Source organism: Catharus ustulatus, chromosome 3 (assembly GCF_009819885.2).
Source record: "Catharus ustulatus isolate bCatUst1 chromosome 3, bCatUst1.pri.v2, whole genome shotgun sequence".
NCBI classification, from domain to species: Eukaryota; Metazoa; Chordata; class Aves; order Passeriformes; family Turdidae; genus Catharus; species Catharus ustulatus.
In genome coordinates, this window is record NC_046223.1 from 32,080,608 (window position 1) to 32,105,105 (window position 24,498).

Consider the following 24,498-nt stretch of genomic DNA (forward strand, 5'->3'; position numbering starts at 1 on the left):
AACCCCGTAGTCTGAGGGAAAGAGGAAAATAGTGGTGAGCCCCTTGCCCTAACAGAGGTGACAAATGGAATGTGGATAGACCTCACTGTCCCAACACCTTGTGATAGTCTCAGCTTTGTATTTTTGTTTCCAGACATGCTTAATGAGGACTTTGCAGCAGCAAGAGGAAAGCACAAAGACTGTACCAGCTTATGTAGAATATTGTATTGTACAGCCTGGTCACCTGTGGCCAAACCAATTAAACCACAGCAGGTGTGGAGTGAGCTTTTCTGTTGATTTTACAACTGCAGAAGCAGTTTTATGAAGCAGTGTCTGGCATGTTGAGGCTGTGCAGTGATTCTGTGTCACTCAGGATCACCCTTGCACTCTTTGTGTAGTCTATCAAGCAGGGCTTTCACTAGTGTTTTGGCGAAGGAAGAACTTCCTTCCTCCTTGCCCAGTGCCAGTTAACACCTGGGCTGCAGACACAGTGCTTAGCTCAGAGCACGCTCTACATAGGTAGTTAAGGCAGGAGGTGAAGTGCATCTAAACTATCTATGGCATGATTCCTGTATTGCTAAGCTGATAAAAAATATGCTGAATGTCTGTCAATTTACAGCTCCTCTACTGCAGCAAAATTGCAGAGAGGGTTTTAACAAGGGTTTTGTACTTTCCATCTTGGGTCTCTCAAGATGGAGAGTCTGATGAGGATCTACAGAAGAGTGATTCATTTTACCTTGAGATGTGTTGTCCCACTTCAGAGATGCTCATGCCCAGTTCTTACCAAAGGCAGAGGTCACACCTCTGACTGCTCCCAGCTGTGGAATACAGAAAAAACCTGGGAGAGGAGAGTGTTTGTGATTGCTGTGCAGCTGCTGTTGGACTGGACCTCTCCTTATTTAGTTTCACCCTGTAACCCCACCTCTGTTTTTCTCAGTTGTTTTCTGATCACCTGGCTGTTCATGGGAAAGCTGAAGTAGAATTTGCTTTCTGGTTTTTTTGAGTACATTGTCTCTACTCTCTGTCTCCTTTCAGCAGTTCAGACAGGTCCAGGTCATGCCTGATGTAAGAGTACAGATGTGCAGAAAGTTGTATCAGTGAAAGGACGATGTAGAATATAGCACCTACCAACAACAGACCAAGAGAACCCTCAGAGTTCTCACACTGCTTCTGCCAACCAGACTGTGGGATCCCAGGTGCTTCTTAGGTATACATTACTTCTCCCATCTCAATGTCACCCGGGACTCCCACAGGCTTCCTTCATGCCACGACTGCAGCACGTGCTTCCACAGTGCCAGGGACAGGTCATTAGCCCAGGTTTGTTAGCCTGGGCCCATTTGTCATCCCACAGCATTCCTGCTGGCAAACCTTGCTGCTGAGATCTGCCTCAGTGCCTGCAGCCAGTGAGGTGGTCACAACATGAACCTGCTGAAATCTTTCTGCAGGTGTTTGTACTGTTCCTCTACATCATCAATGGGCTGTGGTGGCTGCTGCGTCAGAGGGTTGAGGTTCCTGAATCCTGGACAGCGAATCTCTGCCTCTGTTGTGTAAAATGTGTGTGCTTGGGAAACTCCTCTTGTGAAATCAGTGCTCCTTGCATTCTGCCATGTTATCCCTGGCTTTAATCTAGAATCCCAAAGACTTTGTGGTCTAGGGGGATGTCTTCTAGCCCAAGGATGATGGACTATGATATACACATGAGGCTGTGCCTTGAGTGTTTCAAGTGAGGCTGACTTTGAAATACTGGCTGTTGAATCCTTCTCTTCCTGACTAGTGACCTTCCAGAAAGCTATTTGATCTGTCTGGGACTTGCAGATGTGAAGGAAAAGTGGAATGATACTTTGGGTGGCTGCCCTTTAACATCAGTAGATGTGGTATTCCTTTTGTGTGCCTTGTTCTGTCATTCTGGTACACATCTCCTTGTTGGGCTACAATATCTGTGTCCCGTTCTGATGCAGTGGGATTTCACAGCCATTTTAGTGCCAGACTGTTGTCATGAGCAGTGCGATATCTTGCAGCTGGTCTCTTTGAAGATGTCACTGAGTTGAGGAGCCATCTCAAAGGCAATCAGTCAAGCTGGAAAAAAGACACTGACTGCACAGATCAGAGTAGCATTTTGATTGGCATACTGTCTGCCACAGGCTGTGGTTCTGCTAAATTTTGTGAGATAATGCAGGTTCAAATCTGGTCAGTTCTTAGGTGGGAGAATGCTGAGGGAAAAGCTTGTGCTGCAAGGAGTGTAGTTCTTTGATGGAGGAGCTGGCATTCCTCTCTCTTCAAGGGCAGACAGCACTTTGCTGTGATAACAGGAGATGTTGTCCTTCTGGAAGTGCCATCATTCATGCACTACATGAAAATTGCATCTGGTTTATGCTGCACTTAAAAACTTCCCAAGGCAGTGAGAATCTTATTCTGCATGGCCTGTTCAAATTTCCATGTAAACAACTTCAGTGCTGCCTCCCTAAATCTACATTCCTATGATAAAAAATGTTTGAGGAACTGTGTGTGAAGGCCTGTGTTTGCAAGAGGACAAGAATGCATGTGAAAAATTACTGAAGTGCGGGTGATAGATGGTAACTTAGTAGAAGATTTTAAGCTAGGCCGTGTGGAAGTGGTTTTACTTTGCATTTGCAATGGGTTAAGGGCACACCATGGCCTTGGCTGCTGCTGCTGCTCAGTGGACAAGCTCTGATCCACTGTACACCACAGTAACTCAATCACTTGCAGCTCCATTCAAGATGGAGACAGCAATCTCATATGAAGATGATTTGGTTTCTTCACGCCAAAGAAATGTGCAGTGTTGCCAGCGTTCTCAGAGGCATAGTGATGAATCTCACTTTAATCCACACATTTGATGATTTTCCTGTGTGAAAAGCATTGGGCTTTGTTTACCTCTCTGTAGGCAACTCAGCAAGAGAAGAGTGCTCTTCATATTTCAGTTTTTCTTTTTTGAAAGAACAAATTGTTTGTGATTGGGGCTTTTTGCAATTGAGGCTACATCTAGCAGTAAAATTTCAGTAGTAGAGTGAATGTTTGGATTTTTCTAGTGTAAGGGATAATGAGATGTTCTGATGCCTTATATCATCTCCAAAGGGCAGATCTCTGATGCTTGTGGCATTCTAAATGCCACGTTAAGCATTTCACTGCTCTGATCAGGAGTTGTTTGGCACCAAGGCTTTGTGTGCGATTTCTAATACTTCTTTGTTGCATTTAGACTTTGGCTTGACTGCAGAAACTCCTAGCAAATACTTTTGATGATATATTAGCATTTTTTGCTGCCTTTAAAAATCTAAGATGAAAAAGAATGTAATGAGCCACCTAATCTGTGCAGTACTTGCTCTCCCTTTCTTACATATAAGAGGAACTGCTCTTTTTTCCTTTTGCCACTAATTGACTTGATCTTCCCTTTATGCTACTGAAGTTAAGATGCTCTTGCATCAAGGAGGGGGAAATGGCATGTACAAGGTAGGTCAACTCAGCTACCACTGAGAAATAGGCACTAATCACACTGATTTTTCACCTGCATCTTAAATGACAGAATTGCTTGAGAGATTAACCATTGTAACCAAACTTGTGTTTGAATGGAAAACCTTCTGGCGAGTTTTTTTACCGACTGGGTGCCTGTTTTACAAAGCCATGAAATGATTCCAAATGAGACAAAAGAGCTTAGCCAACATATGCCATCTCAGCTGTCTTCTTTGGATGGTGAGAAGGTAAGAACGATAAAGGGGTGCTACATTGCTGTAATTAATGAAAGAAGATAAATTTATTTTGCTATTCAAAAAGCACTTTGGTTCAGCATCTGACATTGACTGACTTGCACAGTTTGACTTGACTTCTGGAATTCTGATCTCAGTGGAAAGGTACTGGAGAAGACAGAAATGGAACAAATTAGGAACCAAAACCTTCTCCATGTTAATTGGATAATTGAATATGTCTGTAAACACTGAACAGCCCCACAACTGCTGCTGAAGCTATTGCGTGTAACAGCTATGGAAATTCTCAAAGCATGTAGATATAAAACATGTTGGCAGCTGAGAAAGGAAGCTGTAAAAAGGGAGAGCATTTAAAAGAACCTTGGATTTCGTGTTCCCACACCTCATTTAAAAACAAACAAACATAACATAACAATAGAGTTATGCCAACCACGTCCCTCTAATTCCTGCATAGTGTCGTCAACACGTGCCCTTTGCATTCCACAGTAAAGAGCAGCCATTCAGAATGAGCCGAGCCACTGCCCAGGTTTTCAGGCCATCTGTCAAACAGTGCTCACCCACCCTTCACTGGAGACCTGGAGTTACCTCTGTGCTCACGCAGACCTGCTGTTATCTCAGTTTCTCTATTACTGTCATTTGTTGACATCAAGACATGGGGGTCATGGAAGATATTATTTACGTGACTAAAACAAATGCTACCTTATTGGCAGCTGCCTTCTGTCTGTTTTTTTCTTTGTCAAAGGAAGAATATTGTCTTCATAGCTCTTCATGGCATACTTTTAAGTTGCTCACAAAATGTGACAACAAAAATCCAGGTCTAATGCGCTGAATTAAATTTAGCAAGCTCATTTTACCCAGCTTTCCTGTTTATTCTAAATGACTTTTTAAGTTTTCTTAGCTGCAAGAGATTCATTATCCAGGGTGTACAGTAATGCAGGTTGGGCACATCAACTGAGCTGTCCTAGTTCTTGTACACAGTTCTTGAATTTTGCTTTGTTTAGCAGATGCAACTGGTATCAGATGCAGGCCTTTGCAGCAAAGGGTGCAGCTGCTCTATTTTATCCCCTTGTTTCTCGTGAGGTGTGTTGTAGTGAAGTAGCAGTCAGGAAGGGCTGCCTGTGTGTCTTGCAGCTGCTACAGAAGAGTGAAATGCAGTTGGAAGTACTTGTACTTTCTCTTGGGGGTGGTGGGGGGGGAAAGCCATTCTTCTCACTTAGAAAATCTTCAGCAGGAAAGATCAGCAATGTGAGTAGGGAAACTCTCACAGAGAGACAGAGTCCCTCTCTTTTTCCATAAGAAAAAGGTGATGGGAAGAAAGGGAGAATGTGCTCTGAAACTCTTTTATTGACTGCCTTACCAAGCAAATCTCAGTTTTTTATCTATTTGAAGAAAGGGCTTATTTTAGAGCCTAATAAACTAGAACATCTCCTGGTTTACAGATTGAGAGCTTCTTGGTGTACTTTGATGTGCTTATCTGAAAGAAAAGGTGGGGAGTTGTTCCACATGAATACTCAAGCTGTTTCAGGGTTCTGTCACAGCCTATTTTTCTTCGCTCCTTTTACTTTAATTGGACAAATGGAAAATAATGAAGAAGGTACATAGAACAGGCTACCTGGATCAATAAGAATGCCAGTTCGGCTGCATCAGTGTAATAGGCAGGGCTAATGTAATTTGGCTAAATAAATGAGTATGTTTTGTGCAGCATTGTGGTTGTCTGGAGCGCTTTAAAAGCAAAGATAACAACAGAGCTCAGCAGCTGGCAATCGGTGTGGCCTGGTGATCTTAGAGCAGAAGAGAATTTGTCCAGTTTTCAGCAAGAAAAGGTCTTTATGCCAAAGCAGTGGCTCTACTGGGGCCAGAGGAAGGCTATGAAGGCTAGCAGGGCAAGGCTAGACATGGTTTACTTGATAAATACAAGAAGCAACCCAAGGTTTGCTGAAGTCTGGTCAGTGTCACTGTGTCTTGATACTGAGGTGCTGAGCACTGTGTGGATATTAAATCTGCAGTCAGGAGATCTCAGCATTGGACATGCTATATTCCATATACTGTGGCGTTGTAACACAGCTGCGTAATGCTGTGCATTTGATTTCGGTCCACAGAACTGCTAAAACCCTTTATGAAAGGTGACATCGTGTCACTCAGTCTTTGCTGCCTGAAGAGATGGCAGCAAATGCATTTTCATGGCATTGGTATTTGTTGGGGTTTTTAAAAGTTCTGTTAGCCCAGAAACTTATGGAAGTCTTGCACATTTTCTGTGATGCTACAGCATTCCCAGAGAGGTTTTCTTTAAATATCAGTGGAATTGGGAGGAATCATAATGGTCAGGATAATAATCTGGAACTTCAGGTTTATCTGGGATCTAATTTCATTCTAGCTAGATACCAGATGTTTTCATAGTTATTTGGTCTCTTAATTCTCAGCTGTGAAATGAGGCAGTTCAATACATTTTGTCCACTTATTAATAAATACAGATGTGAAATTGGAGTGCTACCTAAGACCTGATCTGTGAGAGAGGTAACCATGTGAGATGGGGGGAATTTCTGCTTTCAAGGCTGCTAAAACAAAAATGAAAGGAAAGTCCTTTAAACCCTACCCTTCAGGTTCTGGGTCAACAATGTTCATGTTTATCTTCAGGAGCCACATACTGACTATATTTAGGGTCACACACTTCTTTTCCTTTCTGCTACACAGAGGTTATTTTGAAATGAATACTGAGAAACAGCCTCTTAATAGCCTGTATGCAGCACTTTTTTTGCAAGTATTTCTGTGCTTTACAAATTGGATTGCACACTTTGATCCTTTTCCCAAAGGGCAAATACCTCTGGGAGGGATCCGACACATTTACAACATCGAAAGCAATATCAAACACCCTCTTAGTGTGGGAAAGAGGAGAATAGTACTCCAGCTAACCTTAGGGAACTTGAATGGCTTGTAAGAAGTCAGTGTAATGTAGAGCCCAGTCACCCTGGCTAGTGAACTGTCCTTTCAGTAATCTTCCATGTCCATTTGTTTTTCATTTCTTGTGAAAATGAAATACTGAGTCAAAGCATTGGTTCAGCATGGAGCCAGATATTTTATGTTGCACCTTGACATTGTGCAGTCACTGATGCAGGGCTCAGCTTGAGCAGAGAATGAAATGGTGGCAGAGAGATTTACTGTTCCTGTTCCTGAGGAACAGTCTTGTACCCAGAGGTCAGGTCACTGACTAAAACTCGCTTCTGCAGGAAGCTCTGTGTCCAAAATGATAAAATGGGCACTGTCAGCTCACTAAATGGAGGCTGGTTCTTGCCAGTTTTTAAAAACAGCAAAGCAACTTCCCTTGTTGTGTGTTAGGAGGACATTCCACCCAAGTTTTGCATCCCATGCCATCCACACCAAATTTTCCAGTACCATCAAATACTGAGCTGCCACTGCAACTTTGGACAGGAGTTGGTGGGATGTTAGAAGGAGGCTTCTGTGGAGCATGTGCATCCCTTCACTGACCTTTGCTTGACAGATGTTCAGGACCTGAAACAAGATTTGGAGAATGGGGAGAGGGAAGGTTTCAAAATGACCTTCAGCAGTCCAAAGCAGCATAGGGAATTCTACTCTTTTTGCTTTAACAACTTTTGGTCAAGCATTTGCCAGTGTTGATCTGCCACCTGTCTGAGGAGAGAACATGGGTGGATGTTATTGCAGAGGAGCTCATAAGCCCTTTCTACTGTTGGAGGAGAAGGTCTGCAGAGTACAGGCAAGTCATGGCCAAATGATGTAGGGGCAGAGCATGGAGCTCACACAGGAGGTGCCTTGGGAGCTCCAGCACAGCACAATCACTGTACTGACAGTATCTGATGCATGGCTGCCCTTCTGTCCTGCCTACCCAAGTCAGTGCTGGAATGTCACAGTGACTTCTCTCCACACTAGCAGGGAGTTGTACCCTTTTCTCTGCACAGAGGCTGGTGAACAGGTCCCAGCCTTGCCAGTCTGAACTCCTTGATGCTGCCTATGACTTTGGAGTGACAAGGGACTTGTATGATGATCACAGATGGCATTTCTTTTACTGGTTTGGCATAGTCAGTAGGGACAAGCACAGAAATGGAGCTTGATTCTTTCACGTGGGTTGGTGCAGACTGTAACTCAGTATTAGAACTGGCTACCACATTCAGATAAATTTGAGGTAAGCGGGTATTTTAGAGCCCAGTATTACTTATCTCTCCTTGCCAAATTACATGAACTAGTTGCTGAACTGCCTGCAGGTGAAGGTTGCATAGTCTGTCATCTCTGAAGAAATAATGATTGTGTGAGACTGCCCTGTGCGTGTCATAGGCCCATCTCAACTCGAGGAATGTGACCAGGTTTCATATTCTCAAGAAGGAAACATCCTTTTTATTTTGGGGATGGTTATGTGCAGTGTTTAAGTCTTAGTTGGTTTGGTACCTCACAAAACAAAGGCATTTATTATGCTCCTCCGTAAGACCTATGTGCCAGCAGAGGAAGCAAAACAAAAGATGGTTAGAGCAGCAGTGTGTAAACCTGTTCTCTGTTGTAAACCTTTGAAGTTCAGCTGCCACCATGGACTGTGAGAGTTGGTGTGCAGTGCTTGTACTTCCATCTGTGTGGCTGTGCTGGCACAGGCAGGGACCCAGTAGTCACAGATAATTTGTATGGAACAGAAGCATGGCATGAAAAATGTGCCTCTGGCCAGAGTGAGCAAGTCACTTTATCACTGAGGCTTTTTTTAAACTGAAGATTGTTTACCTGGCAGCTCTCAATTAACACGCTGATGAAATCTGTGCAGGAAGTTTTCACAGGCTCCTTAAGAAAATTTGCTACTTTAAATTTGCCTGTTTTTTCTATATTTAGGGGATCAACCCCTTAACCATGTGCCAAAACATAAAGGATAAAAACTAGGCATTCTAACACTTAATGCTTTCATTCTTCTCACACACTTTGGAGTAGCAGTTATCTAGCAATGGAATTACACAGTATCCACAAACTGTAGTTCACCGTTAAGCTCTCTCAAACAGAAAATTACACCAAGAAATCCATAAACAGTAAGAACAGCAAGGGTCAGACTGTCTTACCGTGAAGAATTACATGGTGTGGGAAGCCTATTGCCTTTTGTTTTTTTTCTACTGTTAATGCCCCAATCTTGACTCCCATGGAGCTTTCTGAGAAATCAGAAATGTAGTGTTGCATTTGAAATGCATTGCAGTATTAGAATTCTATTTTGGTACACTTTACACAAACTGTGTAATCCTTATAGCAGATATTTAACTCTGATATGTTTTATCTGCAGACTGCTCTCAAAATGATTGATCCTCCTTGCCTTTACTCTAGAAAGATGCTGAATGTTGGCTGAGGGAAACTGAACTGTGTTTTTGTTAAGTGACTGAATCAGGGCTGGTGTGAAATAAAAGAATTAATCTTTCTGCCTTTCTGGATATATGCAGACTACATAAGGCCTATGATTCAGTTTCTGTGGAGTAATTTAAGTTCCATAGGCTTGTTGAAGTTCCATACCCAACTTACTGCTACCAGCCAAAGGCTGCTAAGAGAAACCCACCCCAGAATGCATGATTCAATCACAGGTCCGCACTGTCTTGTTTAATACATCACATCTCTTCATAAACAATTTTATTGTTTTGCAGAACAAACATGTTTAGAAAGAGGAGGTACAGTGTACAGCTTGACTGCCTTCAGGGACTCGTGGATGAAGGTTCCCTGACTCCAGAGACCTTTCAGGGCCTGGGGCATGGCACAAAACACCCCTCCAGCTGCTGAGCCAGCAGAGTTGGCTTTACCTTTATTCTCCACATGGAGAATAGCAAAGGCAAGGAACTGCTTCTGATTCATGTTAAGAAGTCTTGACTTGGGTCTGTCTGATGTGTGATTTCTGTGCCAGTCAGATCTGCCTGTTTCAGCAGTTCACACTTAAACACTGGCTTCATGAAGCTTGGTGTAAAGAAACCAAACCCACAGTATCAACCACATGCTAAAAGCCTTAAATCAGTCACTGTGATTGATAAAAGTTTAGCATTACTTGGCAAACGAATGATAGCTTTATATGTTATCCACAGAATAACAATATTGGGTTAACAAGAGGAAGAAAGAACTAAAGCAGAACAAAGAGACAATTTTTTATTCTTGGTCTGGATGGGTATTTGGTGCTATTAAACACTGCCTGTGTATCTCCAGTGGCTGCAGTATCAAGCTAGCCTAAGGTTCCTTGGATGGAAAGTCCAGAGTTAAGAGCAAGGAAGAAGGCTGAATTGGAAGTAGAACACAACCTTAATGTTATTTGCTAGTGTATTAAAACAGCTCTCAGAGTTTCATGTACTAAACAGCAGCAGTCATTTAACATTTAAAAATTAATGTTTCCATTACAGATGGCAATACAAACCCCATCACCTTTAGATATGTGTTCAGCTCTCCTGTTCTCCATAGAGACTCTGTCTCTGAACATTTGATGTAGGAATGGGCAGTGTAGTCAGTAAGGGAGAATTTGCAAAAGGGATGATGGAGAAAAGCTTATAGAAATCACAGCAAATAAAGAAATGAAGGCCAACAGGGATGCTGATACAGGCTGAAAAATAGATATTTATTGGATAGTAAATTTCAAATAGCACATATTTATCTGCTCCTACTAATTTAGTAGGAGTTGCTGCCTCAGAGGAAAAGTATTTCTGTTAAGGTGGCAGATGGAACAAAATCGGCATCACCTTGCTGATCCTGCACACGTGCACACTCCTGTCATCCCTCAGAGCTCTGTGCCCTGGGACAGCAGGACACACACTATGGAGAAAAATCAGAACTGCTGGCAGTCACTCAAACCTCACACCTGCTCGAGGGGAGTGTTTTTATGAACATCATGGTGGCTCCAGGACCATCTACAGTAGTTGACAATAATTTAACTACAGCTACTGTTAAAGAGGTAAATTGAGATATGGGGACAAGCTACATCTCCCCAGAAGACAAGCCAGAGTGGTAATACACATGTGGATGTACAGGAAGTGAAAGCTGGCTTATTCCAGCATGATCATTATGCTACAGCATTTGATGTCCCAGAAGATTGGAGTGTATATAGGTCCATGTACAGGAAATATGTGTGGAACTATTGTTTTTGACAAGATCTGAGACCAAACAGTCAAAAGGAAAATAGGTGTATAGCTGTAGAATTTGTAACTAACTGCTGCTTACCTGGTGAGCATTTCTGTCTATAGAAAAGTTGGGGTGGGTGGGTGTAATGAAGGGCAGAGTCTGCTTGCACATGACAAACTACCCAAACGAGAAGGATTCATGCAAAGCTGATACAGGAGGATGAGCTAAAACATTTCTAGGTAGCCATCCTTTCAACACTCCGGTGTGGACAAGTGTCGTGCTGGCCAACAGTGATGAATTTTCATTTTAACCTACTGGAGCTCATTATCTTTCTCGTGCTACTGCTTAAATGTGTTAAGCTGCTTAAGCGTGTTAAAAGACTTCTCCAGAAACTGGTGTAGCTGAAACTTTCAGGAATCTAAAGCAAATGTAGTATAAACACTGTATGAGGAGGAGGTGGGGGGAAAAAAGACAGATGATTCCTAGAATGAAGAATGAATTTAGCTTAGCTTTAGATCATACTCTTTCCTCCCTCCTCTAAGAGTCTTGTATTTATTTGCTCCTTTGGAAAGCGGAGAGATGAGACTGAGCGTTTCAGGAGTCAACAACGAACCTTTCATTGAGCTGGCTTAAAGCAGCAGTGCTGATCATGCAGAGCCCTTTCAAAGGAAGACACAATGCTGTGTTTTTGTTTGTTTTTTAATTTTTTTTATTTTTTAAGGATTAGCTCTTTGCTTCAAAGAGATCGTAAACAATCTGCGAAGATAAAGACACCCCAAAATTTTCAAGTGTTCCTGCCAAGAACCCTAAGGAGAGCTCCTGGAGCTGCATCTCTGATATGGAGGATGACTTCAATACTTTGCCTTCAGAGATGTCAACTTTTTTTTTTTCTAAAAAACTTTTAGTTAGAATTTGGTTTTCCACCCTCCTCGAGCATGCTGGTAGAGAGAAGGAAAGTGTCTTCTGCAACTCAGAGAAGAATAAAGGGGACTAAGCAACAAGGAAGCAGTGGGTGTTACCTGTCTTTTGGTGTGAAGGGAGAGCCACAGACAGGAGTAAGTCTCTATAATTTTATTCTCATTACTTACACAGTCACTGTGCCGTGCTACAGGTTATTAACTCAGAGCATTCTACTGCATGTTACTGGCTTTGCACAAACCTAACAGAAAGGAACATTCTGCTTATGGTTAAACCGTTGCCATCAACACTTGCTACAATGTGAAGAACAAAACCCTTTTGCTGGAGGATGCAGTCATCATCACCATCTTTAAAAACTATATATAATTTCAGTAATTTCTTCCTAATACTTCAGATGCGTGTATTGAATTTGAGATAATTTACAGTTAAGTCTTATAAAGTTCTGCTCGTTTTTCTTCCAAAGAAAACAGCAGCATTTGCAAAATAGGAAGGTCCAGTAGCAAAATATGTAGTTCTTACTAAATAATCCATCAAAAATGTTTTCTTATTATGATGTCCCATTGCATTTCTTTGCATATAATGTCTGTTGGAGAACTGACTCAAACTCTACACAGGCATAGTCACAAAGATAAAGCAAAACGGTTTCTGTAGTACCAAGTCAAAAAAGTTGGTGTTGTTTGGCAAGTAAGTATTTGCCTCTTTTCTCTTCGATGGTCCAATTTAACTTGAAGAGAATGGTGAATGTGATCACTAAGCACTTGTCACTTTGCATCCTCTGTCTCCTGTTTTCATGCCTTCTTTTGTCCCTTAACTTCAGAATGGAAGTTTATTGGAAGGTGTTTGTGAACAGAATCATAGAACTGAAGTTCAAAAACCTCACAGTCCAAAATCCAGAACAGGTAAATTGTGTTTGCATTATGTTTCAGTTAACTGAAGAAATATCCTGTCCTTGCAGTAAAATACAAGGAGGTAATCGCTTCTGTAGACCAACACCTGTATTTTAATCTGCCTGAACTAACGTGCAGGGACTTGAAAAAAGTTGATGCTTACTCTTTCTGGTGGGGAATGCTGAAAAGCCAAAAAGAGGAACATTGAAGCAGAACTACTTTCAAATGCCCAGCTGCACATTCTGACTGCCTCAACAAAAACGAAAAATTAGTGAAGATGAAGAGTCCTTCTCACTGATGGATTTCAGGACCATTATTTAAGAGTGGCTCTTTCCAGCAGCAGTGAAGTTTGTTCTCCCAAAACAGCTGCTGATAGTGAGAAATAAACCCCATTATTGCACCAGTTCACCATGTGAAATGTGCACTGCAAATACTTTTGAGCAGTTTAATCTTATGCACTCTTCTTTCACTGTGGTCCTTTGTGAAGTATGTACAGACACAGCCTTAATCAATCAAAATCTTATAAACTGGTTATACTAAAACTACAACCTTACACAGCAGCTCCTGCCACCACAGCCTTTGTGTTGGACCACATGTATTAGTTTAGTTCTTTATGCAGAATTCTAATCAGGTATTTCAGTAACGAGATAAAACACCGGGTGCCATTAAATATGGTTAATTTTAAAAAGTGCAGTCTTAAATGTTTCCATTGGTTTTCTAGGCATGAAAGTTTCCAGGAGAATATGAATTTATTTCCAGTGTGAACTGGCTACAAGCTCATTGTTACATTAAGGGATTACTTTGCTTAGACCTTCTCTTGGCTATTCCTCTGATGACTGACAATATCAGCACCTACAGTACAACAAAGAGAATGTTATTACCATTTGTCAGGGCACTTAAATGTCTACACATCAACTGTGAAAATAGGTGCTGTCAGATATTACACTGGCATACTTCTTGGAGTCTATTATAAAATCTGTATTTTTATGACACAGTTAATATCAGTTTTCTTCCCTGGTGAGTATTTGTACTGAAATAATCATTGTAAGATTAAAAAAAAAAAAAAAAAAGTGCTTTTATCCCTTAGAGATTTATATCTAAAATGTAGCTTAATCACAGAAGGAATTGCTGATTACAGAATGAACTGAACACCACAGTGAGTACAAAGACAAATATAAAGAGGACATTGTGTTCACTGCGCCAGGGAACTACAATTTGTCCAAAAGAAAAGTCATGCAAAATTCACGTTTTGAAGTTATTTATCACCTGCCATTCAGTTGATAAAAGCAGATAATATAACTTCTGGGTTGCTGGAACTGCACAAGGACTCTTTTCAGGGTGCTGCCTTTGCACTACTGAAGAGCACTTCATGTTCTCAGGTACCTCACATTACAGATGTGCTGCTCCTCTATCAAGACACAGAGCTGCTTTGAAACAGAACAGGTACACAGCAACATTCCTAGGATTGCAATAAGCAATTCTTATTTTTTCCTAAGCCCTGGCTCACACCTACACACAGGTGTAAAACTGGATGAAAGGCAGAGCTGTTTTATGTAACTTACCTTTACTAGAACACAGCCATCTTGTTCAAGAATCATGTAGTTTTGTAACTGAAAGTACCATAAGAATTTGAGGGGAAAAAAGTGGTATATGTGTCCCATGAACCAGGCACAATTTCAATTCCAAACTATATTCAATTTTTTTTTTTTTAATTATTAGTTTTACATTCTCTCCCCCTCTAATCCAGTAAATGGTGGAATTTTTAATTAGCCTTGTGTTTTTAGCATTGAAATGAGTAACAAACAATAGTTATAACTCTGTTTATCAATGATGAATTCTGATTCGGATTTGGAATACAGCTACTCTAGGTGAAGCCGTCAAAGTGCATGAAAGAACATTTAAGACATTTTGATGCCAGTGATACAGCGTACAGTATGCATTTGACTTGAAGAGTATGCACAACTTACTCCTTTGATTATTGGACCTAACCTCAAAGTTAAATGGAGCAAACTGGCTAACAGCAGATTTGCTTACAAAACAAATCCCTCAAACCCAGCAGAAATACCATCCTTCCCTTCCAAACCTGCAAAAAGTCCACCCTTCACCAATTGTAAATTCAGCTTGAAGTTACTGACCTAACCTTGATTTTTTCCCCGTTACATGAATTTACAGTAGAAATGGTGCAAAATAGCAAGACCTATTGGAATAGGCAGAGAGGAATTCAAACTTTAATCTGATCGGTTTAATTTTTTTTTTAGCATGAGGAAAAAGAATAAAGTTACAAGATTCTTTTAATATTTTCACAATGTTAAACTAAAACTGAGCTCTAGGCTACATGTGTAAGTAAATCTAGAACACAAAAGGGTTAAATAAGATCTTCTTTTAAGATACAAGAACTTAAGCTTTCTTTACGTTTTACAAACTTCACAGAACAGATACTGCAAAGGAACAACCCCCTCCCCAACTTTTTGTTTAAAGTGAACATTGTCCATAATTCACATGAACTTTAAGTAGTGTCCTCTCAAGAGCCACCTTGAAACCGTCTGTGCACTTGTAACGAGATTAAAGAGAATATTAAAGAGGAACAAAATAGCATCTTCAGTATTAATGCAGAAAAGTCTTGTGTATTAATCAGAATGCCCATCAAATACTAGGGTAGGATTTTGTAGGAAAAGAAAGTGCGTATCACAGCAGCCGCCAAAATCCATGTTTTTTTAAACTCCTCACGGCAAATGTAAATAAAATCCTTGGACAGTCCCTCTCACCAGGACCACTTCCTGAAACTGCAGCCCATTACAGAAGCTTTTGCTGCTGGTTCATATTCTTCAATAAGAACAAGGAAAAAAAAAAGTAGCTTGCTTTCCAGACAGCTTGCATTTATAATGATGGGACACTTCTGATGTGCTTCGTGGTTAATGCTAATACAGTCAGATGCTGAGTGTGTATGTGGAGAGACATATATATATATGTATATATATGTGTGTGTGTGTATATATATATATATATATATATATCTGTATTCCTTTTTAAATTAGTTGTCTTGTTGTTAAATGTTCCTAACTGGCTACCAAAGTAACAGTATAATTTGGCCTATAAGGAATTAATTACCTGTAACAAGTAGAATGGAGGATGACTCATACAAGCTGGGGTTTTCCAAGTGACAGGTTACTTCATCCCCAATGTTTCAGATCTGCCCAGTATCTGAAGATCAGACAAAGTCGATCCCTCCCTCAGATTTTCTTACAGGTTTACCCACTTGTTAATAACTTACTGATTGACTGAGAAGTTAAACTCATACAGGATTAAGCTGGGCGACATCGGCACTAATCATTTTTACCTGCGTATGCCCTGCGTGCAGCAGGAGACAGCCCGGTTGTGATGTTTGCTTTTATGTTTCCAAAGTGGCAAAGCTGGTGCGGTTGGGCTCAGCTCAGCGTGACACACCATAACACAGAACCACGGCTCTAACCAGATCCAGAACGTTCTATCCGGGTCATGCTTTTCACATCCACTTGCTATACTCACTTTGCGGGCAGGGATTTTCGTGGGCGCGTTCAGCTGCATAGAAGGAGGGCTGGTGGAGCCCCTTTGATTATCTCATTGACACTCTGAACGTGAGGAACACGAACTCATTCTGACAAAGGGTGTTTGTTTTACAGGTTGTTCCCCAATACTGTTACTGAATTCCGTTTGCTACAAAATGTCCTTTTTTCCCCAATATGTAAGTCTAGCTACAGAAAGTCAGTCTGTAGAATCCAGCCATGGCTACTGTGCTGTGAATTAGCCTTATTTGATCAATTATCAGATACCTGCACTTAGCAAAAGGCAAACAAGAGCCAATCAGGTTTCGGCCAGTGGGAATGGCTGCACTGCTCAAGGTATGTGGAATCTGTTCACATAACGCGTAGAATCTCTGTGGATGCCATGTAAAAAGTTATGCACCATTTACTGCTCCAGGATGGAGTTGGCTTTAAAGAGAGATCATAATTTAACAGAGAAGAAAGAAAAAAAAAAGAAGAAAAAAAAAAACCCTGATAGGTTCTTTATAGTAAGATACATATAAAAATTTTTCATAAGAATCTCTGTCCCCTTTTCTTTTTGGCTTCCTGGGAAGAACCAGAAAGGTGTTCCTACCCCAACAGAATCCCTGATGCTGGTGACACTGCCTAACTCAAAAGCCACACGCGATGAAGGCACGAGTGACCAGTCAGGTCTTCTGGGCTTAAGCAGCTGAGGTTGCTGCTCCAAGTAGTATTTCACCTCCTCAGGATTCAGTAGCAGTGAAGAGGTGAAAGGCTGCACATTAAACAGTTTGTCAGAAAGCCATGTGCATAGCAAACTTTTACACCAGCTTCTATACAACTATTTGTTTTAACTCTGCAGCTGGAATGTTTCCAGCATAAGGCTTTTAGAGTGACTCCAGCAATAACAGAAGCCTTTGGATTTTTCTTGCTTTGTTTAAATCCACTAGCCATACTCAAAAATAATATTTCTTCATGTTTTATTTTTATACGGTGGCTAGCAGGCACCTTAGTAACCAGCCAGAGATCAATTTCAACCACCATCAATCCCTAAACTACAGTACCAGGACGGTTGGCTAAAGAAAGGAAACTGATTGGCTGTAGTCTGAAACTTGCCTAGTACAAGGTGTCTGGCTGACTTTGTCCTAAATAAGGCTAACATTAGTGAACTAAGAGAACAGCATTTGGTTGCAGTCTTGCACTCAGGAACATCCTTCGCCAATGCGTTGGCAAGATCTCCCTACTTTCCGATCCAGTTTCACCATTTTCATGATGGCCTCCTCGCGCCCGCGGCCCATGTGGTCGAACGTGCAGTCGTGCTGTTCGGGCAGGCGGTGCAACATGCAGAACACGTAACCTGCCAGAGGGAGACAGGAGACACAGTTAGGGGACTGCTTACAGTGGTGGCACCTCACCTCAACCCCAGGTGAAGAACCCCGCCTTCTGGGGAACTACTCAGTTCTCAAAAATTAATGCTAGTTTAAAGCTTTCACTTATTTTGTTACAACTATTTTTTGATAATTTACTGCATTTTATTGAGAATTTATCAACACAGTACCAAAGCTCAAGTCACACGAGATTTGTGGGGTTTCTGGTCATCCTCTCATCTTATACAAGAAACCTGCAAAATCATCTAAGCTACATATATGTCTATATAGTAATAAAACTAATGCTTTTGGGTTGTAAGCACCTTCACTGAAATCTTTCCTACTTTTAAGTGGACTGTGTTGTCATTTCTGCCTATGGTACTCTAGGGTGAGCTCCCAAGCAGATTTTCAAGTCACAGCTGTTAAATTTAAGCACCTTTCTTCCTCCTCACTGCCAGCATTGGCAGTGACAGCAGGAGAGTTCACTGCTCCTTCGCTATCCTGATCTTCAGAAGCTTCTCCCCATGAGCCATTCTGACACTAACCACAGGGGGGAACAGGCATTTGACACAGGGACGTCATGCCACATCACTTTGCTCTGTAGCTGAGAAGATGAGGTTATTGTCTCTGTCTAAAGCTCCTCAATGTTACTCTGCTTTTCAGGGAGCACATAACTTAGAAACATGCCAATGCTTTTCCCTGCAGGTGAGGAGGGCATCTGCCACAGTCACCACTTTCTAGCCTACAAAGGAAACCAGCTTTTTACTTATTTGTTCATAACTGTAACAGTAAATGAATGTTAAATAGCAGTAAGTAGCATTAGGATGCTATAGGAGGGAACAGGGCTCACTAGTCCTCTGTATATGAAACCAAGTATGGTTCATGGGACATTTTTCCTGCCTGATGGTGCAAAGAGTAGCTCTGCCTCTTTCTTGAATACTTTACATTACTGCTGCTCTTCAAATGCTCAAAAGATATCAAACCCACAAAATTATGATATCTGAGAGATGGAAAAGATAAAAATGAGTGAGTGTATGATTGGGAGAGTGTTTTGTGCATATATATACACACATATATATGTATGTGAAATAATTTAAGTTCCTGGACTATAAAACATCAACTGCAGGAGGGAACAACATGCTACCTTTATATTAGAGTGATTGTTAAGAAAACAGAGAGTGGAAAAGTATCCTACATGGAATTATTTGTAAAAAGTGAAGAAAAATTGATTTATCTTTGCTCTTTGTTTCAGTTGCACCAGGCTATGAAAAGACATACCTATTATCTGTGGCTGGCTTTGAAATGCAGTTCTAGGAACAAAGCCAAAGAGACAAGTTTTCTGTATTGGTATGTACAATTCAGAAATATGGATGGAAACGTGCAGATTGAACTGATATGTATCTCACCCCTTGATCATTGCCTCCACTTCAATCTCAGTCTGGGTCATACCACACTCAAATGTGACAAATATCTTTCCTGAGGTGCCAAAAATTCAAGGTCTGATTGTTAAAATGAAAATATCCCTGGACTATAGTGCCAATACTGAACAGGCACTTCACTCAGTTCTCTCTCACAGAAAGCAGGGTCTGAAGGCTTCTCTTATTTCCTGAAATAAGATTTCAAATTGCTGAACCAATGTCCACTGCAGGTACAAGAATCATAAATACCTGACTGGAGGAGCTCAAACATCAAGTTCATCATCTTATCTGCAATGAATGTCTAAGGAGCAGATGCAAGACACCATGAAGATATGGACGGGGCAGGAGGTGTCTCATTCCCTTCTAAATAAAAACTGGTTTTAAATCCTGGCAGTTTTACAAATCCTTTCCAATTATAAAATAAGCATATATAAAAATGCCATCTAATGTTACTGAAAAGAGATCTTGAAAATGTATACAATCTTCTGCACTGCTTCACCAAGACCCTTTGACAATTCTGTAAGTGTGGTAAGGAAGTACATATGCCCCATGATTTATCACTTTTCAACCTGACCTTTCAATTGCCCCATCTCTTCCCCTTCTAGAAAGCCTCGTGCAGATAGCACAGCTTCAAGATGTTCCTTTCTACCCTGCCACCCCAATACAATCTGTGTTTTGCCTGTTCTTTATTTCATTTCTGAACACCTTTTATTTTTTTGTAGAGCACCTGTTTTCACACAGGAAAATCTATACTGTAAGCTATATTTATTCCACATGACACATGATTTTTTTTCTGTTCATCAAGCATTTTTTAATGCATTCTTGAACAAAGTTTCAGTAAATGTCCACGAAAGAATGCAGGCGATTTTCATTTTTCCCAGAGTATGGGAATAGTATGTCTAATTTCAGCAACTAAATGATCTAAACCTGTTATTAATATATGTATATATATATATATTTAAATATGTATTACTAATTAGAACAGACAGTATCTAATGAAAGAATACCCAAGTTCATTTTGAATGTTACGAAAATAGTTCTGCATATATTGGCTGATTTATGGAAGGGGGCTTATTCTGGTTGAATTAGCAATGCAGATGTCCTGGAAGCTCCAAAAAGAGAATTCAGATCTTTAGTCTCATTGCTACAAATGCTTTAAAGATTGGAATTTGTATTTTTGTAGGTTTTATTTAAAATTTAAAGACCTGTAAAACACTGTTATTCAGCAACTGAGTGACAGTAGTTCTGAACATTTTTTCATTAGTTCACAGTGGGTATTACTGCTGCATTCATTCCTTGCTTCTTCAGTGGTTTGAAAATCAGAATGGACATTCTGTGGTCTGCATGTGCACAGGTGCCTGATGTCATATCAAGGCCATCAGATTTTACAGCAGTTCCATTATTAACTTGTGTGTGCTGGGGCACAAGGCCAATAGATGTATCTGTATTTTGATCCTTAATGCCAATCCATATTTAGAGGTGAAACCTTTTCTCTTGAAAACTCTGCTTTTATGGTTATAAAGTAAGTTAGATAAATGAACTCCTGCAGTGTACATGCTGTTAAGTTCATTATGGGATGGCATCAAATACAGGTTGTGTCTCTTAAGGGAATTTACTGCAGAAATGCTTCTTTTAGCACACTATAACTAAAAGACAAAATAAATAACTTTTCTACTAGTGGAAAGAGCATTGCAAGAGGAAATCCATCTGCCAGCTGAAGTTCATTTGCCCAAGTCATCAACGTAAAACATGCCAGACTTCCAGCATGGAAGATTTCAATCTAGTAAATGTAATAATACATCTCACAGCACTGCAATTGTTTTCTGATGTTAGAAGTAAACTATGAATCACCTACTCCTCAGGTCTCTAATGCAAACATCTTGGAAAAACATTATGTAGTGCCTCAAAACATTTGAGCTCCTCTGAGCACCACAGAAACTTCTTCACAATACATCATAAAAAATTCACTTCCATTTCATCACCAGAGTAAAAATGGCTAAAGCCATAAAGCAGAGCACCATCCCTGCCTTACAGAGGAGTCCCTCAAAAGAAACCCAAGACTCACACCAGCAGCTATGAAGCTGCTTCCATCATGCCTGAGGAACCTGATGGGAAAGGGATATTGGAGAGAACAGAAAACAAAATAGGCTTCCATATTCCAGGCCAGAGAGTATCACAGACCTAAAGTATGCTGTGTGTGGATAATGAAAAACAATTGCCTTTTCTTCATTGCTACACTTAAGAGCCCTGGTACATTTCTGAGTTTCTGAAAGCTGAGCCATGCAAGTATCACTGCTGACATGGAAAGGCAAAGTCCTTCATTACTAAGTATCATCAATCATCTTAATTGTTCACTCTAGACATTTATGCTTTCACTGCAGGCACCAACTGCTCTGAAGGTTTAGCCTCCTATACTACTACAGTGACCCTCTTTTGATACATTCAAAGAAACTCCCACTGGTAGGTAAAAGAAAGTGAAGTCAACATTACCATAATACCCTGAGCTTCTGATACTTAAAAATCATCTTACCTGCCCACTAGGATCGGTATTTATCATTTCCATTCCCAAGTCAACAGGCAGAACTTCAGAACTGTCAGAACTTGCAGCTTACACCATTTCAAAATTTTATTTAATAAACAACCTGTGTTTGTATAGAGCCCCATAAAAAGCCCATTCAAAAGTAGTCCTAGTAATGACATAGACATAATCCTGTGCAGAATTCTGTTCTGTGTGCTTTGGCTCCTTCACATTCTTCACAAGATATTTACTTCTCTTGCAAATTTGAAATTCTAATAAACACATGTTCAAACAGAATTTAAAAATACCTTGTGACTTAAGAGTTGAAGATGCTGCAAAAATTCTCTACCAAAGGTTGGAAGTAAACTAACTAAATACACCAAAAGTGTATTATCTAACAAGGTATTGTGTGAGTCTACAAGCAGATTTCTGTGCAAGAACAGATCTTAACATCTCTTTAAGCAATGAACGTATCTGCAGGCTACCATACATCACAGGCAAACCAGGCAGATGAGCCAGCAGAGATCAGCTCACGCTGCTGCAGCACTGTTCAGAACAACTGCACACCATTCACCCCCAAAATAACATTTATGCATCTCCCCCCAACCTTTCCAACTGGAAAGATGATTTAATGTGTTGCAAATTATGCTAACAATAAAACTATATAAGTAAATATGGGAAGGAAATATATTTTTTTTGTTTTTGAAAGACATGAAATAGGTAAGAAATGAATGGAATAGCAGAACAAGTAACTACCAAGATACAAAGCAAGATCCTAAAGCCTTGAGTACCTGAGAACAGCAGTATGATCCAGCCTGCTTCCCTATGTTCTGGAGGTGGTTTAGCAAGAACATGAGTTACTAGGAGGTCGGGAACATGTGCTATAGTCCAGCCATGAAAGCTTCCAGTGCAGCTTGCATGCACTGCATTGGGCAATATAAATATACTCTAGTCTGCTGGTATCTGGTATTCTCTTTTAGACAGCTCCATTCTTGTATATATTCTAATTATCTCTCCTCTCTCTTCTGTGGGAATGCTCTGCACTAGCATTGCCAACTTTCTTCACACAACTCAAGGAAATGTCAGTTTTACTGACATTTTCTATAAAACCAAACCAAATCCCACCAAGCTAAACAATGAGGTTTTGGAAATAAATGAACTAAACTCTTCTATTTCTCTTTCCCAGCTTTGCAAGTTGTCATGGACTTTGATTAACTGGTAAATGCCTCAGAATAACTTGGCTGGGAATCCTGTCATTCATTTCCAAGGGGAAAGGGGAGCAAGCCACAGTATGATGAAGCTTTTTAACCAGGCATATATATTTATTAAAACTCTACAAAACTGAGGCAGTCTTTTCTATAATTTCTATTCCAAATTCAGTGGATGAGGAATATTAACCTCTAGGTGCTCAAAGGTGGAAGTATTTAGAGATTGTCTTAAGCACTGCCCTCTCAAGGCATTTCAATTCCATAAATCTTCACAAACAGCACAGCTGCAAAAAGTTCACGAAACATACAGTAGGATGAACTGTACTTTTCCCATTAACTTATTTTTCTAACCTTTTGCTATGATCACTGCAACTTAAGTTTTCAGTATTTTCTTCTTCATACAGATTGTTGATACTCATGACAACCAAAATGATCAATAGCTTAATCACAGAGAGGAAAAGGAGAGAGGTGCTGTAAGACACCTTAGAATGTTTCTTTTACTCTGCCAATCCGTCCCTGGGACTGGATGGGCACCCTGGGACTTCCACCCTGCTCTCAGTCAGCAATTATCTCAGTTTTCATGCTGGAAGCACAGAGTTCTGTGATATCTCTGGTGCTACATAAGAATGTTCAAGAGATCCTAAAGATTCATTTTGTATTTCTACGACTGGTTTTATGCTTAGTAGAAAAGAACAAAGAATTCTTCTCCCTTCTTCTTCTATTTTGCTCTCTGCCATAAAGAGAGTAAAACAATGTGTATGTATCAGCATTAGAGACAGAAAAAGCATTTGTGGAAAGGACCGCCCAAGAAGTGAATGGAAGAAGTTGCATACAAAAGAGAGAGGACATAATACTGAAACAGCCACTGGACAGGTATGGTTAAAGATTCTGCAAGAAATCTTTCAACTGCAAGGGAAAGACTTTTTATTTCCAAGTTTGGTTATGTACAACCTGTTTCAAAGTTGTTTTCTGTCTGTTTTTTTTAAGATCATAAGTCTGGGAAGCTCCTTTAGGGAGCACAAAAGAGATACAGTTTGCCACTGTGGAGACCCTGCAAACAAACTACGTTTTATCCCAATTCATACTAATTTCAAATACACTTTCCTATTTATCTGACTACTTGCATAGAAAGATGTAAAACTGTTTTTTCCTACATTAAATGCGACCCAAATTTTGAACAGAGAATTTGTATCACTTGAGGACAGCGGATGTGCTGATTTTTAGGGGAATTTTTTGGATCAACGATTCCTAAGGAAATTCTACACAAGACACTATTCTATTCCTTGTCATTGGGACTAAAAAGAGCAACTCAAAGTTTCCTCCTGTTTCTTTGAAGACATTGTATTTGGAGTGGGAAAAATTAAGATATGGCACTACACTAGATTTGATTCTTACTTTTGCTGTAGTGAACACTAAGCCCAGAGAAGTAGGGAAAATGTTTAGGAACAGAATTGAGTTTTTCAGGAAATTATTTCAGAATTTCAAAGAATCCCTAATAAATCAAGGTCATAAATACAGCACATCTGCTTTGTAATAGTAGTAAGCTGCCATTAAAAAATGTTTGCTATGAGTCAGGTCTAACTGGGTTCTGCAGGTCTCAGACAGGATCGTGTCTCAGTTCCATCATGCACCAGAAGAAGAGAGTAGTTAAAACATTTGATTTGGACCAGATACTTTTCTTGCTGTAGAGAACTCATGCATTTGAGAGTAAACACTTCCACACCACAACTTCTTCACCACTACAGATTTGTAAGTTAAGGCTATTAGCTACTGGGGACAGACTATCAGGTCCAGGATTACTCCCACACACACCATGCAATCAATACTCACTTCTAAACTGCTTCATACCTCAGAGGTCACTGACTTACACAGTGGTGACAGTGGCA

At 40.4% G+C, this 24,498-nt stretch overlaps 2 protein-coding genes across 4 annotated transcripts in view; one reads left to right on the forward strand and one right to left on the reverse strand.

Annotated features, from left to right (window-relative positions):
- Nucleotides 1-22,630, forward strand: part of BTBD9 (BTB domain containing 9) — a 166,182-nt gene extending 143,552 nt beyond the window's left edge. The window contains exons 12-13 of one of the 3 annotated variants that reach the window (XM_033055202.2): nt 18,721-18,815; nt 22,591-22,630. In XM_033055202.2, the coding sequence (XP_032911093.1) occupies nt 18,721-18,815; nt 22,591-22,615 (120 nt within the window). In that variant the 3' untranslated portion in view covers nt 22,616-22,630. Of the gene's footprint in view, nt 1-18,720; nt 19,277-22,590 lie in introns of those variants that run through there. The other 2 variants (XM_033055200.2, XM_033055199.1) reach the window with 2 other exon arrangements.
- ZFAND3 (zinc finger AN1-type containing 3) overlaps nt 14,781-24,498 on the reverse strand; it is a 134,039-nt gene continuing 124,321 nt past the window's right edge. The window contains exon 7 of the mRNA XM_033055204.2: nt 14,781-17,458. Within this exon, the coding sequence (XP_032911095.1) occupies nt 17,304-17,458 (155 nt within the window). The 3' untranslated portion in view covers nt 14,781-17,303. The remainder of the gene's footprint in view (nt 17,459-24,498) is intronic.